We start from the raw sequence: 19,058 nt of genomic DNA on the forward strand, positions 1-19,058 counted from the left end.
TCGAAGAGTGTGTGCTTTGATGGTGTGGTCATGTGGAGAGAATGGATGTGAACAGTGCAGTGAAAAAGGTACATTTGAGTGAGTTTGAAGGTGGGAGGATGTGTGGTAAGACAAGAATAAGTGGATAGATATGGCAAATGAGAGTGTGAGAAGCCAGGTATGTGAGTGATGAGACTAGGGAACTGACATGGATCGAGCTGAATGGAAGAATATTTGAACGGAGCAGTGTACGATAGAGGTTTGGCCAAGATCCACACACACCTGGGTTTGGCACCCCTGTTTATTCTCGGTAAAATGATAGTCCTCGGGCTGACTACAGCTTTTTTTTTTTTGTGTGTGTGTGTGTGTTCGACTCTGGGCAAAGGCTTCAGGGCCTATTTCTCGGGGGCAGTGGCCAATGCCAAGACCCAGTACCCCTCCTACACCTCCACATGTCACACTTCGGCGGTAACACGCACCGGCCATATTGATTACATGCTAGGGCTGTCTCATACAGGACTGGTGTACTGGTATTAGCGGGGGTACTTTTACGACATGTCGGCGGGTCTTCTGGTAGATCAGGAAAGTCTGCTTTTTTATGAAATTCAAATCCTTAAACTGTTCCCTGCCCCATCCGGGATTCGAACTCGGGTCCATCAGGACTGCAGGCCGCCTTTCTTCCGATTCAGCCACCGCCTTCCCCATCCATCACCCAATCCTACGTTACCCCATGAGGAGCGTAGGAGCCCGGGGTTAGGTAAGATGTTCCTGACATTTAAGATGAGAGTGACCAGGCTCACTTCTCCCTTAGTGGCATTACGTGAGTAATAAACTCAACCATCCATTGGATATAAACCTTCACCCACTCAATCCGATTCGAGTGCCTTAATTACCCACTAAACAAACCAGGCGTCGTAATTTGGCTATATGGTTACCACCCAGCGTAGTAAATGGTTTCCTGGTGTACAGGAAACCATTTGGCTTGTCACTCAGTGTAGAGTCACCAACAGGCAGAACGAAGAGGAAAGAATAAAGGAAAGAAAGGCAGAAGAGGGAGTGTAAAGTCACCCGTGGGCAGAAGGACGATGAAAGAATGAAGGAAAGAAAGACAGAAGAGAATGGAAGGAAAGAAGGATGGAGGAGAGGAAAGGGCAGACGCCTGACAGCAGCATGAGCCATATAATTTTGGATATTTATGCCTATGAGGAGCAAGCAGGATTTCTGGGGATTGAATGGTGAATGAATGTGAGTGCGGCCTATTCAGCAGGGTAGACTTTTGGTTATATATTTTTTCCTCCTATCAAGTTTCTTCTTGCTTTATAGACCTACCTCAAGCCATCTCTAGGTGGGAAAAGGAGGGTTTGAATGATAATTACCGTGACGAAAACCTTTCAGCTCGAGGATGTTGTGTACATAATATTTTTGCTAGCTTCAGATGATTTCACTAAGCTTAGGGAGATTTCACGAACTGAATGGGTTAAATACGGACTTTATTAACTCTTCCAATAAGAAACGTCTTTCATAAGTTGAATACTCATATGGTGGAAGCATGAATATACCACAGCAATATATCATCGCAAGATCGAAAAAACACCTCGATCTTGTATCATCGTTGTTGAGGGGTTAATGAGTAACATACTTTACTTACGTAAAGCTGTAGTAATATATATATATATATATATATATATATATATATATATATAGATAGATAGATAGATAGATAGATAGATAGATAGATAGATAGATAGATAGATAGATAGATAGATATATAGATATATATATATAGATATATATACGCGGTATATCCCTGCCCAGTGCATTACCATGGATATCATCACATCTCGGTGACTAAATAACAGTTAGATCATTATCAGTGAGAGGAACGTTAATATCATTACACGGATAAAAAGAAGACAGTGTTATATGTATGAGAGGTAATTTCAGTTACCTAAGTCCTTAGCTTTACTGCTGTGAATGTTCACCTGGCGTTGATCCAATTGTTTGCATTTTGTTTTTAATTCTAAACGATAAGGTAAAAAAAAATTATTTTCTTTCCCTACCAACCCCTGATCACTGCCCACTAACTTTCCTCTCTCTCCTACATCTGGGAGAGGGACTCCTGAGCTAAGAGGATGGGGGGTTGTGACTCCTCTGAGTTCTCCCTCCACTGTAATAATTGCTGTCCCCTCCAGTCTCCCCACTTACTCCCTCATTAACCCCCCCATTCTGTCAATCATCAACCCTGTTTCTCTCCCTGCTAAGAACCTCATACCACTTCCCCTACAGCCAGAAGAGGGCTTGCCAAGTGAGTGGCCCTTCCCTCTGATATCTATCCTCGGATCACATTCTCTCCCCACACTCATCTCAGCGACCTCCCCCCCCCTCTCTCTCTATCTATCTATCTATCTACCTATCTCTATCTCTCTCCCTCCTCCCCCTACAGCTAGGAGGAGGACTGCTAGGGGGTCGGCTGTCTCCTCTAGGCGTGCGGTGCCCTTCCACGGCCACCGCGGTGTGTGTGTCGACCAGTGGCGGCATGGCTGGCGTCACCATGGGGCCCGCCACGCTAGGCACCGCATCTGTCGGTACGAGTTTTGCATGTTACAGGTGTTCTAGATATAAAAAACAAACTGGCAGGTTATTTTGTATCGTGGTAATAATAGTGGCGACGACAGCGGCGATGGTGATGGTCTTTCATGCAAAAACAGCGGTACAGAAGCTCCATAAGTTTTTTTTTTTAATAGGTTGTCACCAGTAAATTCATTGTAAGGAATTATTGCTCCTAAATAGACATATAACTTTGGAAAACATGCATCCCAAACAAGTAATTCAAAATTTGCTCCGGAAAGAACTTCCCACTGTTCTGGTATGATTAAAAGTCCGCCGACATTTCACTGCTGGCTGTGACAGTGGAATATGTTGCCAAAAATTAATATGTGATAGCAATGGAAAGTAAAAATACAGTATGATGTTCGGGGAGGATTGAAAAATACGGAAGGCAGAACACAAGGTTGGCAGGGGATTGTGGATGAATTCTTGCTGACAGTACAGTACTTTATTCCGCCCCTCCATTATTACTTCCTCCCTCCCCACCCACAGGCAGCGTCGGCGTGGGTGGACTTGGCGTGGGCGGAGGCGTGGGTCGGCGTGTGTCCCCGGGACTGCAGTGTCTGGTATGCGGGGACACATCCTCAGGCAAACATTACGGTATCCTTGCATGCAATGGATGCTCCGGGTTTTTCAAGAGGTCCGTCCGCCGCAAGCTTATATACAGGTGAGTATATATATATATATATATATATATATATATATATATATATATATATATATTTTTTTCATGGATTTGGAAAAAGCATTTGACAGTGGATAGACAAGGAATGTGGAAAATATTAAGAATATAAGTAGTAAATGGGAAGTTGTTGAATGCCGGGAAGGGTATGTATGAGGGTGCCAAGGCTGCAGTGCGTGTGGATAGTGAACTGAGTGAATTTTTCTCTCTAAATGTTGGATTTAAATAGGGATGTGTTATGTCTCCATGGTTATTCAATCTGTTTATGGATGGGGTTATAAAAGAGGTACCAGGTAAGGCAGTGGATGTTGGAGTGACCCTGATGAAAGAGGGTATCGTCTGGAAACTTCCTGCATTGTTGTTTGTAGATGATACTGCATTGTTAATGAAGACGAAGGGAACTTCGAGGCTTAGTGAATGAGTTTGGGAGAGTGTGTAAGAAACGGCATCAAAAGGTGAATGTAGGGTAGAATAAAATTATGGTCTTCGAGAGAAATGAAGTCACTGAATGCCTAGTGAGGTTGGATGATGAAAGAATGGAAAACGTGAGTGCATTTAAGTACTTGGGTTGTACGATGAGAAAGGAGGGAAGTTTGGAGGATGAAGTGCTTGAAAGGGTGCAACAAGGAAGAGAGGTTGCTGTTTTTTTAAAACCAGTGATAACATATAGGGAAGTGAACATGGAAGTTAAAAAATCGCTGAATGATAGCATTGTGATGCCAACTCTAACGTCCGGAAGTGAAGCTTGGACCTTGTTGAAGAGACACAAGTCAAGAGTGAGAGCAGTGGAAATGAGTTATCTGAGAAGAGCATGTGGAGGTGCATGGAGAGGGGGAGACGGTGGCTGAATCGGTAGAGAGGCGGCCTGCAGTCCTGATGGACCCAGGTTCGAATCCTGGCTGGGCAGGGAACAGTTTAAGGATTTGAATTTCATTAAAAAAAAAAGAAAAAAAAAGCAGACTTTCCTGATCTACCAGATGACTCGCCAACATGTCGTAAAAATACCCCCGTTAATACCAATACACCAGTCCTGTGAAATCCAATATGGAGAGTGGGTGTTAGCGCCGAAGTGGTAACATGTGGAGGTGTAGGAGGACTACTGGGCCTTGGGATAGGCTACTGCCCCCGAGATATAGACCCTGAAGCCTTTGCCCAGAGTCGGACACATAAAAAAAGAAAAAAAAAAAAAAAGACAAATTAGGAAGTGAAGGAGCATTGTGGTGTTGATGTGGATGCAATAAAAAGCGTTAGTCGAAATGCTTTGAGATAGTTTGGCCATGTGGAGAGGATGGAGAGCGAGAAACTAGTGAGGAAAATGAATGTGAGTGAGGTGGAGGGGGGAGAGGGGGGGCCGGGGATGTGATGGAGGGGTGGAGTGGAGAGGTTTATGAGAGAGGGGGTGTGAGCTGGGGGGAGGGCAATGAAACGGCGGGGTACAGGGCGACATGGAGGCGATTTGTTTGTGGCCACCCCTTCCGGGATTGAGGCGTCTCTCTCTCTCTCTCTCTCTCTCTCTCTCTCTCTCTCTCTCTCTATATATATATATATATATATATATATATATATATATATATATATACATTACCAGTATGCCTTAGGTGTAAAGCAGATGGTGTGGGACAGTAGGCAAACCTCTTCCCTGACTAGACTTCTACTTCTATCCCTAGGTGCCAAGCAGGGACGGGTGCCTGTGTGGTGGACAAGGCGCACAGGAACCAGTGTCAGGCATGCAGGCTCAAGAAATGTATCCAGATGGGCATGAACAAAGATGGTGAGTGTCTCTACTACCCTGGAGAAACAGAGGTGCCTTTATTATTATCATCATCATCATCATCATCATCATCATCATGTGTGACTGAACCTCAACACCTTAACACCCAAACTTAGCCCATCTTATTCTTTCCCAGGGGCTGTAATTTTCTTGCATATATTAGTCAGGAATAAATGAGTCAAGTGGTCAATGAAGGCAGTTTCAGGTACTGTTACATCTACTCTTTTAGATCACATCAGCCATGTTCAGACTCCTCCGAAGGAATCTTTTTATTTATTTATTTTATTTATTTATTTATTTTTTTAAGTTCTGATCCAGTCAGGTGGGTCCATTGTAGTCAGTTCAGTGTCAGCTTCAGTTAAGTCCATCGAGGCTATTCAGGGTCTCCCATTCAGTTCATGTCATTCAGATAAGTTCAGGTTCATTTAGGGGCACTTACAATCATATCAAGGTCCATTCAGAACACCGGGGTCCATTTAGTTTCATCAGTGCCGCTTCTGGCAGACCATCACATACAATTCACTCTAATCAGGTCAGTGTTGTTCAAATTAGGTTCATTTATATCCATTCAGCTCCAGTTGGGTTCATTCAGGCCACTTTGACACAGGCCTTCACATCCATCCAAGCTATCAGGCAAATTCCTGCCCATTCAGGTCCGTAAGGTTTTTCACATTCAGTCAGGCCCAAGCAGATCAATTCAAGCCCCGTTACATCCATTTACTCGTAGGTTGCTTAGATCCATTCTGGCCCATCCATCCCGTTCAGGTCCAATTAGGTCTGTCCAGGACATTCACATCCCATCAGATCCAGTCAAATTACTTCAGGTCAAAAATCCATTCTGGTCATTCTAGTTCATTTCATTCACGGGCAGACCCAGATTAATCGGTTATAAGAGAACCATTTCAGGCAATTCAAATCCTTTCAGGTCGCTCCAAGTCGGTCAGTATAGATCTGAGGTTCCCAGACTTTTCTTGGTCATTCCCAACTTCTGCTTCCCCAACTTCTAACCCCCCTCCCCCCCGACTCCCAAACGGAGGAATTCTATCCCCCCCTCCTTTGGGGCTTAACAAAAAATTTTGAGTTCATCGCCTCCATCTGGCAGTACTTTTTAATGTGTAACGGCAAGATATTTAATGGTATTCAGGAGATGTTTGCAAAGTTTGAGGAATATCTTATTAAAAAAAAAAAAAAAAAAGAATATTGCTTTATATAGCATGATTATATATGGACCAAAATTATAACCTTACTCATAAAAGGCACAAACATTAAGTCAAAAAGCATTTGAACATAAATTGTTTTAAATCTATAACCAAGAACACATAAAAGGGGCCTGCTTTGGTCATTTGAACCTCATCTGTTGATTCCCCCCTGGAAAGTCCAAATTTCCCCCTAGGTTACCTCCCGATACTGGTCACATTTATGAAGGTGCATGCCAACAAATCCTCTGTTCATTTCTTTATATTACATCTCATCCTTTTATACGCCTTATGTTACATCAGTATGTAACATATGGACTTCCTTAGCAATTTCCCCCAAAGGGGTAATTTAGTTTTTTGTGTTAGGTAATACACCTTTACTAATGTTGTGTGACAATGATAATTTCAAAAAGCATTGTTCAAGGCAAATACAGAGTTGCAGAACTTACTTCTACACTGTCTTCCTCCGTAAGCAGTTCACACAAAACACAAGATAACTGGCGGGACAGATATTTTATTTGTATCTTTCAACATTGTGAAGCTTTGTACCGGAACGCCAATATTTGCGCATGCGAATAGTCTTCTTTATGAAGATAAATACGGTATATTAATGGCAACTACTTGCATAATGAAGCCCCATTATGTGCTATTGTAAGGCAGGCTATGGAAAATGAATTATGAAATCGTGTAGCCAAAACCAGCATTACCTATTGCCAAAACTCTGTAATAAGATAGGCTGTGACAGTTATAGACACATATGTTACGTAAATTAAGCGGTTCACATAAAACACGAGCTCAACTCGCGGAGTGGATACTTTAGGCATGTGTTATTTGCATCTTTCACCAATGTGCCACAAAGATTTGTTGGCATGCGAAGTCTTCATTAATTCTTTACCAGACGGGTGCGGCCTTTCCATTATTTTCTGTCGAAATGAGTCTTTCCCAGATAATTTATTTTTCCTGGACTACCTGGATTACTATAGCTGCTGGAGATTTTTTAAACTTACCTCTGAAAGTTATAAATGATTAAGAATGCGTAAATATTCCGCCTACGTCTACCAGGAGAATTGATCATATTTTACGTTCCTAACGCATTTTTTTTTTTTTAAGTTGGCTGTCAAACGCGTCAGGTCATGTTGCATTAGGTTTGGTTTAGTTAGGTTAGGTTTGGTTAAATCATTTGTTTCATATAGCTTTGGCACGGGTTACGTTGACGCATCCAGTCGTAACCAGTCTGTGGTCGTAACGATGGTCCATGTCCTGTGGTCGTAACGATGGTTGGTAAACAACACGGGCAGTCGGAGATCGTTAGTAAACTGCCGCAGCCAACATGGCAGTTTCCTTAAATATCCCCAAATAGATATGTTTATCAGCCTCGATAGCGAAACTGTATTGTTTCAATTTGTCTGTCTGTGTGTCTGCCTGTGTGTGTGTGTCTGTTAGCACGATAACTTCGCAACCGCTCAAGATATCATCACAACATTTACAGGTGCGTAGTAGGGGAAAAAAAAAAAAATCACAGGTTCGAAAATGGTGAAAGTAGGTCAAGGTCTGTGTGTCTGTTACCAAGATAACATCGCAACCACTCAAGGTATCATTGCAAAATTTTACAGATGAGTAGTAGATGGCAACCATCATCCACTCACTTGATGTAGGGCTGCTGCCTACTTCTTCCCTTACCTTTATCATTTTTTTCTTTGTCTAGCTTCTCTTCCTATTTCTCCCATCTTTCCTGTCACTTTTTATTACTCTTCTTTCCTTTTCAGGTGGCTTTACATTGAGTGACAAGCCTAATGGTTTCCTGTAAATCAGGAAACCTTTTACAACGCTGGGTGGTAACCATATAACTAACCCATACGTGTTCCTTACGTGTTAGCAAGGGGGTTGGCGGAGGGTAAGTGCCCCTCCCCGTAAAACAACTAACGCTACTGTAAGACAAACGGCCACCTCTTAAGGGATTATGGCATCTGGCTATAGATAGATAGTAGTAGGGATGAATATCTCCTACAAGTACTGTTTTCAGTTAGTCTGTGAGTCTGTTAGCGCGATAACTTCGCAACCGCTCATGATATTATCACAAAATTTTCCAGGTGTGTAGTAGGGATGAAAATCTCATATGAGTTCAAAATTGGTGAAAGTAGGTCAGGGTCAAGGTCATATTCCGAGCCGAGCTACATATATGTGTAGGTGGCTGGCGCTAATGCCACAACAGCAGCAGTACCGGTACTTGTGCTTGTATTGGGCACCAACTGCAGGATAGCCGTGTTACCTACAGCCAACCGATAAAGACAGTAATGTTAGTGAACGTCGTTGGGACGTTATACATGACAGTGGTGTTGCATATTCGGTGGACTTTGTCATATTCATACATTAAAAATGCAACACAAGTCCTAAAGCCCACCCACGACCCCCGTATTCACGATCTGCACATGCGCAGACTGCCCTGGCAACCAGAACAACAACATGCCATAGCAACGAGTCCTTAACAACCAGGACAACAGCGTATCCGGGGTTAGAAAGGCTGATTCGAGACAGAGATGGCCGGAAACGGATCCGCTGAGGAGGTGCGGGCCTTACCACCGAATGACATGGGTAAAATGACCAACCCACAGTTAAAACGTGCCCTATCTACCATCGTGGCTGCCGGGAGGGAAGAGGAACCTACAAATGCCGTCCTACTGGAAGAATATGGGAGATGCTTGAAGAAGTAGCAGAGATTAGAGGACTTAGACAGGCGGTGCAGTCCTTATCTACAAGACTAGATGATCCATATACAACTATACACCATCAGCAGTTGTTTCTAGAATATTTAGATCGCAAGGAATGACATCAAAATATTGTCATCACAGGTGTAAAAGAGGATCCTGATGACATCGGATCAACCGATGGAAAGTAAAAATGGTTTTGGACACGGCAGGACATGCGGACCCTTTCAACACGGCGGAGTGGAACATTCGACGACTTGAACAAGCAAATGCCGATAAGAAGAGAGCTATCCACATCACAGTGAATAAACCACAACAGAGCAACATCCTGAAAGTGGCAAAGAACCTGAAGCAGGCAGAGGAAAATATGGCGAAGGTTTACGTACAGGACACTCACCCTGCCATTGGGAATACACCCGCATAAGAGACGAGAAAAGGAAGAAAATGAGAAACCAGCCAACGTAGGAACGAACATCGAGTATGATCGGAAGAGGCAGGTATTGTTATAAGAAGGATCAATTATTGACTGACCCTCACCCCTGTTTTTCTAGCAGGTAGACAAAATAATGCGGAGTGCAGTTTAAAAATATGTTTATGGAACATTGCTGGTTTAAAGGACAAATTGCAATATCCAGACATTCTAATCTTTGTTATTGTTATGCTAGGTGTTTTTTGGGTCGACCTGTCGTCCTAACAATACTAGCTACTGAACGGCGTTCTCTTTCGAGACCGGACCTAGAATACACTACAAGAGGATCAGGGCATAAAAACTCGGCAGACCAACCTTACACTTACATTGCCGTAATTATGATGCTTTACAGTATACAATAATATACAGTACATGTAAGTATGAACACTGTCAGCCTTTAATACACAACAATAATATACAGTGCAGTAAGTATGGACACTGTCAGGCTTCACCATACAACAGTAATATACAGTGCAGGTATGGACACTGTCTGGCTTCACCATACAACAATGATACACAGTACAGTGAAATATAGACACTGTCAGGTTTGTCTTGGGCTGCTGGCGCCTGGGCTGGATACAGGTGGCACTCGGGCCTGGGAGGCAGGTCGTCAGGCGTGCCCTCCCGTAGGGGTCACAGAACTACTGCCAGGGGTGAGGTTGTCCGGGTGGGGCTGCTGGTTGGCATACAGGGAGGCCCTTTCCTGGTGGTGCCTCGACCTGGGAGGTGGCCTTCTGGACTGGGGCCAAACAGGGCCAACAGGCGCACCTGCCTTCACCTGCTCCTTGCGGAGGGTCGTCTGCGGGTGGGGCTCAGGAGGCCCCACCCTGGGGTCCTGGGGGCATCCCTGGGTGACTGAGGGCTGTGGTCTCCACTGGGTTGGACCGCCGTCAGGAGCTGCCTGCGGTGTCCCTTCCTAGTGGTGTCTGTCAGCGGCGGGCATTGTCCGAGAGCGGCCTGTAGGGCACAGATCCCCGGGCCCAGGAGAGGTCCTTGCCATCATTCCTCGAACTGCAACTCCTCTAGGGGGCTGCACCTGTAAGGAGAGGGAAAGAGAGACGTCCCACTCGGCCTCCAGATGGGTGGTGGGCCGAGCCAGGGACTTCCTCAAAAGGGGTAGTCTCAGGGGCTTTGGATGAAGGGTGTACAGTGGCTGTCCCTTCCCCAGTGCATACAGTGGCCGTCACCGCGGTTCCACAAACCCCAGAGACGACAGCTGAAGGGCGTACAGTGGTCATTCCTTCCCCGGTGCATACAGTGGCTGTCACAGCGGTTCTGCCTCTGCCTGCCATACCAGCCGACATGCGTACAGTGGCCATCACCGCGGGGCTGCAGGGGTCAACAGCTGAAGGGCATACAGTGGCTGTCCCTTTCCCGATGCATACAGTGGCCGTCATTGTGGTGCTGCTTGGGACTGCGTAGAGGCAAGTCCCACCTCGATCCTGGTGAGGGCTGGCCCGGCTGAGATGTTGTTGGCCAGGACTGCTCTCCTGCTGGTGGCCGTGTTGTGGGGAAGAGGGGAGTAGGGCCGTGGGACATCTATGCCCCTCCATGGTCTCCTCCTGGTGTGGATGTGGGGCCGTGGGTCCTTCCTGAGGAGGGTGTTGCAACACCTCTCCCTTGGTTTCCCGTGGGGGCGGGCATTTCAGTTATGAATTTTGACATTGTGTTCATGCTCATTTCTAAAAAGTATTTTATTTTGAATGTACCTGGTTTTAACGTTTATACAAATGTGTCAATCTAAAAAGTATTTTATTTTGAACGTACCTGGTTTTAACGTTTATACAAATGTGTCACAGGATGGGCGGCACCACGGTGGAGTGGTTACGTTGAAGTGTAGGCTACATTGTCAAGTGATGTGTCATACGTAGATGCAGACGACGAAGGTAAATGGCTTACGATGTCTTGGTGGTCGGGTCTGAAAACTGGAGGCCTTACAGAACACCAAGCAGTAGGAACGAGGACGGACAGATGTATCAGAATAACGGTGTCAGTTACGTAACAGGAACAGTCACGGCAGAGCAATGGTGAACATGTGCAGTAATAATGATATGGTAATCGTCAATCAACTGAAATATAACAATAAGCATTATAATGGAAAGGAAACTTTCAAACGACAGAATATATGGATGTCTGAGATTGACTTGTCATTGTCGAAGGGTCAATGTTTGAGCATGATTAAGGACCTTAAGGTACCAGGCCTCATGGCAGCATGATTGGGATACACATCCTGTTCCAAGTAAGCTCTGGGAGGTGACAGCAGTACAGTAGTTGCATGGGCCTATACAACCATGCCTTATCACAGGGAAGTTGCTGTGACCACCTTAAGGATTGGTCATACGGGTACATGCTTGGTGCATTGCCATCTCCTGAAGGGAAGATCTTACTGTGAATGCTGTCTGGTCCCATTGACTGTACGGTATCTCTTGCTTGAGTGTCCAAATCTAGGGGATGCTTGCCGTTGATACCGCTCCAGGTTTAGGGTGAGAAATGGATCTTCTCCTCTCTTCTCAGTCATTGGAGACGAGGCATGTATGATGGGAGGAGCCACTTTCTTGTTTGTTGAGAAAGCAGGCTTCAGGCTTCCTCAAATACAGTGTGACTGGACTCCGGGCAACAGGGACATAAGTCTGCCCGGGCCGCGCGCCCCTATGACCCGGAGCTCGCCCTCTGCCACCATAGCAGGAAAGTGAGACTACCTTCCGGGCGAGCCGACCACCGACAACCATGGGGTGGAGCTGTTACTCCAGCTCCAGTCAGCACCCCTGAGACGGCCGTAGCCGCTCAACCCTCCTGCAGGAGACAGCCTGCAGCTGCTCTGGAGGTAACAAGGAGACGGCTGGTAGCCGCTCCGGCTTTCATCAGGAAACGGCCAGAAGCCGCTCTGAAGGTGCCCCTAATGAGACAGCCGGTAGCCGCTCGACCCTCCTACAGGAGACGGCCTGCAGCCGCTTTGGAGGTAACAAGGAGACAGCCGATAGCCGCTCTGAAGGTGCCCTTAACGAGATGGCTGGTAGCTGCTAGACACTCCTACAGGAGATGGCCTGCAGCCTCTCTGGAGGTAACAAGGAGATGGCCGGTAGCCGCCCTGAAGGTGCCCCTGAGTCGGCCTGTAGCCGCTCCATTCCCCAGGCCACGGACTGTAGCCGGGCCTTAGCAACGGCTGGTAGCCGTGCACCTAGAGGACCACGCCCAGTAGCCGGGCCTTCACGACTGTCGGTAGCCGCGCCCCTAGAAGGCCACGGCCAGTAGCCGGGCCCTACAGTAGATGGCCGGTAGCCGCACCCCTAGACGGCCACGGCCAGTAGCCGGGCCCTACGGTAAGAGATGGCCAGTAGCCGCTCCTCCGTCAGGTGCTGACTCCTGCCCACCAACCTACGGCCCAGAGTGAGCCCCCAGCCTGGAGAGTGCTGGAGAGGCCCCGTGACTACCACTGGGCTCTTCTCCCTGCAGCCAGTTCCTGAGACGACTTGCCTGATGGACCCCGACGTAAGCCGATGCCACAGCCCCTTCTTGATGGCGTCCCCAACGGCCAGGGACCACAGCCCTTTGGACCTCCAGACCGCCCCCAGGAGCCCCAGGCGGGACCTCCCTACACCCCAATGCTGGAGATCTTCGTCCTCCATCAGACGCCTGAGCCAGAAGTTCAGGGAGTGTTCGGCCCCAGCCCTGAGGGCCAGATTCCCACCCCAAGCCCTGAGAGCATGGGACCCTTTGCCACCAGCAGCCCCAGATGAGAGAGGATGCCCCTACGTGTGATCCCGTGGCCCCTGAATACAGAAGTCCCTGGTAGAACTCAGCCCCATCAGTAGTGAGGCTAAGTCACCTCCGCCGCCCTTGTACCTGACCGCCACTGTGCCCAGACCCGAAAGTGAGTGATAATGAAAGCACAGTGTCCGTGACATAGTGAAGTAAGGGCAGAGCAGTGAGTTAACAGAATAGGGGAAGTCAGTGAGAAAAGCATCAGTAATAATATGAAAGAGTGGTGGAATAAGCAAGGTAACAGTGAACATGGCAAGGCAGTGAAATATGGGTCTGTCTCAGTGAACACGCTACCAGATGGTGACACCACCTCACACTAAGATCATACAGAGGCCCCAGAGCAAAAGTAATAATTAACGACCCAACCAACAAACCCGTTAGCCTACCCGCAGTGAAATGGTGCCACCACCCCCACCAGTACACAGAACCTAGACTTTCCTACAATAATAGTGCATAACCTCTCTGCCCTAAGTGCTATTCACCTTACCTGATCTTGTCCTGAGTAGTATCCTGCGCTATACTTATACCCAATATCTAGGCCTTAGAATTATAATTGTCCAGTATACCTGTATTTGTGACATCTGCATGTTCCACTGTAGAATTTAGCAATACTCATGTAAGGTTGTTGCCTTGAGTTTTTGTGTCCTCCCTCTCTTATTTGTCTAAGCTCCGGTCTAGAAAGAGAACCCAGCTTCACACTAGGCGTTAGAGGGACGGGAAGCCGACCCTAAAACACCTAGCATTACAGTAGTGGACAGCGGTGGTTCTTGACCTGGGCGTACGAGAGAGGTAATCAGGAAATACCGACAAAATGGCAACCAAACCGCATGTGCAATTGCTTATATTCGACTCCGAACAGTATGATGTTCACACATACCTGGCAATTATGAAACCTTTGCTAGATATCGGGTTTGAGGATGACAAGCAAAAGTCACGGTTACACTCCTGCTACTGGGCAATGCGGCAGCTAATATAGCACCCAAGATCGTCCCGGGGCTCACCTGGCAGAATTTCACGAAACTCGTGATTGAGGCCATCACTCCATCACTAGGTAAAGTGGTGGCTCTATCCCAATTGGATAGCCCTAACCTTTGATGGCAATTTGGATGACACTCTAATCCAGGCCAGACGCCTGTTCACTGCTGCCTACCCGGAGGCAGATGATGAAACCCGGGAGCAACACACCTTTAATACTCCTTAGAGTGCTCCCCAGCATGGTCAAGGAGCACTTTACAATCCATGACCCTACTGGAGACATGGATTAGGATATCCAACTGATACACCACCTCCTGACCTCCCGCCCTACACCCCAGCAAATCAATGTGGTGAAAAAGTTCCCCACAAACATCCCGGCTCCCCCAGTCAAGCCACATCTACCGATGCCTCACCCCAGCACCCAGTCTGCCTAGTGCACACCCCGCCCACCAGCGCTCCAGTCACAAAGAGAATCCCAACCTCATTCTGGTGAATCCCTGGGAGTTCTGTGCTTGCAGCTCCAGGTGCCCACTGCACGATATGAGGGACCAATTGAAAGCTGCCAGGCGAAAGACCACCACCCCAGGCCGATGTAAAGTCTCCTCCTCGGAGAACGAGGAGCCGGAGGATGAACCCGCACCCGTGGAAGATACCGAACCCAGGGAACAGGAGCCGGAGGAAGAAGAAGGAGGCCCCCGGCAGTTGGAATTTTTAGGACTGCCCCCACACCTTCCCCCAACGGCGGGGGCCACCTCCCCCAAATATTGCCCCCCAGTTTACCAAAAGATGCAGCTAAAAGGGGTGAAAGCCAGACTTCTGGTCGACACGGGAGCAGCCATATCCTGCCTGTATAGCCACTACTTCTCCCATCATAAGTCGACCTTCAGCCCGCTAATCCCGACGGCTACTCATCTTGTGGACGCGGGGGATGGTCACCTGCTGATCCGTGGGGAAACATGGGCCCTGCGTGTCGACACCCATCAACCTGCATCGACACACCACAAAAGTATCGTGTTTGACTCTTCCTGCCGCAACTACAACAGATATCTGAGGCTGGACCTGCTGCAGAAGTTAGGAGCCACCATTGATTACTGCTACAGACAGCTCCAGTTCCAGATATCCACGATCCCCCCCTCCCCCTCGCGCCGTTTGCACCTGCACTCCATGGCCCTGGCCGGAAGACCCCATACCCTCCTCCCTCTCCCCCCCGATCTCCCTCCTCCCCCCTTCCCTTCCCCCCCCTCCCTCGTTCCTTGCCACCATCTCCACTGTCACCATTCCCCAACACCACAAAGCCTGGGTGCCTCTCAACTGGCCCTTAGGTACATCCGTCCTGTTCTCCCCACACCGACCCCCCGAAACTCTCTCGGCCTACCTCCTGCCTCCAGGGTTCCTTCCCCCTCATCACACGGCAGTCCGAATTGCCAACCTTGCCCCCTCACCCCTCACCCTCCATAAAGGGCTCATAATCGGAGAGATGGAGGAAGCCGAGTCCTGTGCCCCCTCCACCTCCTGCTCCCCTGCCCCTCTGCCCCTCATTCCCGACCATCTCTCCACCTACCAATCAGACACCCTCTGCCGCCGCCTCCTGGATTTCCAGGATCTGTTCGCGGAGGGACCCGCTGATATTGGACATACCACCTACCTGGCTCACGAGATCCACACAACAGGCCCACCGATCCAACAGCCATCTCGGCGGAAGAACCCCAAGCAAAGGGAAGAAAGAGAACCCAGCTGCACACTAGGCGTTAAAGGGACAGGAAGCCGACCCCAAAACACCTAGCATTATATACTGTATATATATATATGGAAGGACACAAGTCAAGAGTGAGAGCAGTGGAAATGAGTTATTTAAGAGGAGCTTGTGAAGTCATATGGAGAGACAGGCTGACGAATGAGGATATAAAGGAGCGTTGTGGTGTGGATGTGATAGGAAGTGTTATGAGGAACACACTGAGGTGGTTTGGCCATGTGGAGAGGATGGAGGGTGAAAGACTGACGAAGAGAGTGTATGTGAGTGAGATGGAAGGGGGAAGAGGGAGGGGGAGGCCGAGGATGAGATGGAGAGGTATATGAGAGAGGGGGGTGTGAGTTGGGAGCAGGGCAGTGAAATGGCGGGGGACAGGACGACGTGGAGGCGATTTGTTTGTGGCCACCCCAAACGGGATTTAGGCGTCTGGCAATATATATATAGATATATATATATATATATATATATATATATATATATATATATATATATATATATATATATATAAGCGAGCTCTCACATATCGCGCAAATATTGTCCCCGGAAGGTCCCACTTTGTTTTTTTTTTTTTTTTTATGCGAGGAAGAAGGAACCAAAGGCCATGAGCCCGCAGTATCAGTTCCCTCCAAGAGAAAAACAAAATACAATAGAGAGCCAAATTCAAGATCCGATCATTTTGAGATGCCTGGACACACTGCGTTTGAAAGACTGGAGATCATAGGCAGCAGGAAATACAGAGGGAGACAGTTCCAGAGTTGACCTGTTGCATAAATGAAGGACTGGGCGTAACGGTTAACTCTTGCATTAGAGAGTTGGACAGAAAAGGGATGAGAGTTTGCTGCTAGACGGGTGCTACGCGCCCGTCGTAGAGGTGGAGGAATGCATGCAGACAGTTCAGAGGAGCAGTGAGATTTTAGCGTTATAGGGCCATATGTTTACATGTTAAAGGGTTTCATTTCATGATAGCCAAGTCAGCCCCAAGTTCACCTTTTGGGGCAATTTTCGGGGATTTTTCCCAGGACATTTACCAACCTAATAATGACTTTATTACATACAAACACTGATTGTGGGCTTGCTGGGGAAAGGGGGAGTGGGGTTCCGAGGCAGGGCAGGACTCGTACTGGTCCCCAGCACAGTCCTCTTGCCGCGCCGGCTCCATGGAGTCCTCATCTGAGGAAGAAGGGAAATCCTGTACATCCACAATCATCTGTTGCAACTCTTCTGCCTCCTGCACAAACCCCTCAAAGTCAAAGGAACACTCAGACGTAGCATCTTCCTCTGGCTCTTGCTGCTGTGGCATCTGTCGAGAACGAAAGTACTGGGCGAGTCGAGTCTGGTGGCGTTGTCCTATTCTCTTGCCTAAGCTCCTCATGCGGTCGCATTGCACGCAAGTGTCCAGCATATCAGCCTTCCGAACCGCATCCACTTCATAAACCATGATGGCTTCCATGAGTGCTTCTGTGCCCGCCAAGATGTTATTTATGCGACCCATGGTCATAACTGGCGCCATGGTCTCAGCCTGATCCCTCTGCTCCTCTGCCTCACGATGTTTCCTGTCGAGCTCTTCAGTGCTTTATATGGCGTCCTCTGGCGTCGTGTTGTCCTCCACATCCTCAACCAAATCTTCCTCTTGCACCACCTCACGGGCTGGCACGGCTCCGCACACTCGTACCGCTTCCTGTCACACAGCTTGCATAGTCTATTTGATTGACCTGTGCAGCTGAGATGCATGGGCCGAGTAGGGTGTTTGAAACGCGGCTGCTGATTGGCCGCCGATTATTTAAATCTACACCTCTTCTTATTTTAACACATACAGTATATTTACTTTTTTAAACTGCCTTCAGTACAAGCTGCCAGATTAAATATGGAAAAGTACCGATGCTGAAGAGATCAGATCAAGAGTTTACTGTTAGCAAAGAAAATTATAGTTGATTATAAACTTTTATAAAACGATGAGTGACGTTTGAAATAAATTATCCACCCGTAGGGTACATCCACGTCCGCATGTTGCTATATCCACCCACGGTGTACTCCTATGTCCTCATGTTGCTCTATAATATCCACCCACGGTGTACACCTACGTCCGCATGGTGCACAACAATACATGCCTGCATTTACTTCAATGATATCACCGGCATCCAATCAACAGCCGCGTATCAAACACACCCTACTTGCCGCATACATCGCTGCTGCACAGGTCAATCAAATAAACCATAGTGACCGCACCTCACCACCTCTAACAGCACGCAAGTGAGCAACTCTGCCAGCTTGTGCCAGGTGTCATTTATTGTTGCCACTGACACTCATTCCTATGCCTTAGGCCGCTTTCACACGAGGACACCCGTGGCCGCAACTGGTGGCCCAGTGTGAAGGGGCCGGCAACTAGTGTAGCCGTATGAATGCTCGGATTTGAAAAAATGCTTTACAGTGAGTGGCAACGACCTCCAGTTGCGCGAGCGAGCCACTGCCGGGAGCTGGTTGCCGGCCGGGCAACCGCAGTGGCCTCGTATGAAAGGCTCCATTGAAAACTATGGGCGGCAACTAATTGCGGCCACCGGTGGCCTCGTGTGAAAGCGGCAGAATGTTCGTGACGACATTCCTCATATTGTACTTTTTCCAAAAAGTTGTCACGGTTAAAAGGCGATGCAGTGAAGGGTCAGGCTGAGGCACACGAGAAGAACAATGCACTGGTTCAGCTGGGACTGGGTCAGGCTGAGGCGAACGGGAGGGAGCTGGCTGGGCCGGGGATCTGCTTGGTCATCCAAAACCTCCTCATCAGACGCTTTCAAATCATCGTCACCATCAAACACTTCCTCTAGGTGATGTTTGTGGCCTCGCTCAGATACTTAAACAAGATCATCTCATAGTAGTGTACTTTAAAGATGCTATCACTTCCAGTTCTAGGGGTTGCAGGAGGGAAGTCGTGTTAGCTGGCAAAAACACTACCTTAACACTTTCATGTAAACCCCCCAAGTAGGCTGGGTGCCCTGGTCCCTTATCAAGGATCAACAGGATTTTAAATGGTATGCCCAATTCTTCACACCTTTTTGCATCAGGAATAAAATATTTCATGTACCACATATTCAGTATGTCCCTAGTAATCCACCCAGTCTTTTATTTCTCCCAATAAACTCCGGACTCATTCAAATGTTTCAGCTACTT

The 19,058-nt window shown here is 47.8% G+C and overlaps 1 protein-coding gene across 1 annotated transcript in view; it reads left to right on the forward strand.

Annotated features, from left to right (window-relative positions):
* Positions 1-19,058, forward strand: part of Hr51 (photoreceptor-specific nuclear hormone receptor 51) — a 36,827-nt gene that overhangs the window by 2,823 nt on the left and 14,946 nt on the right. Inside the window, exons 2-4 of the mRNA XM_080267021.1 lie at positions 2,423-2,564; positions 3,079-3,253; positions 4,936-5,039. Coding sequence (XP_080123147.1) covers positions 2,423-2,564; positions 3,079-3,253; positions 4,936-5,039 — 421 coding nt within the window. The remainder of the gene's footprint in view (positions 1-2,422; positions 2,565-3,078; positions 3,254-4,935; positions 5,040-19,058) is intronic.

Source organism: Coenobita brevimanus, chromosome 23, assembly GCF_032717465.1.
Source record: "Coenobita brevimanus isolate Jiangsu-jjx chromosome 23, ASM3271746v2, whole genome shotgun sequence".
Lineage (NCBI taxonomy): Eukaryota > Metazoa > Arthropoda > Malacostraca > Decapoda > Coenobitidae > Coenobita > Coenobita brevimanus.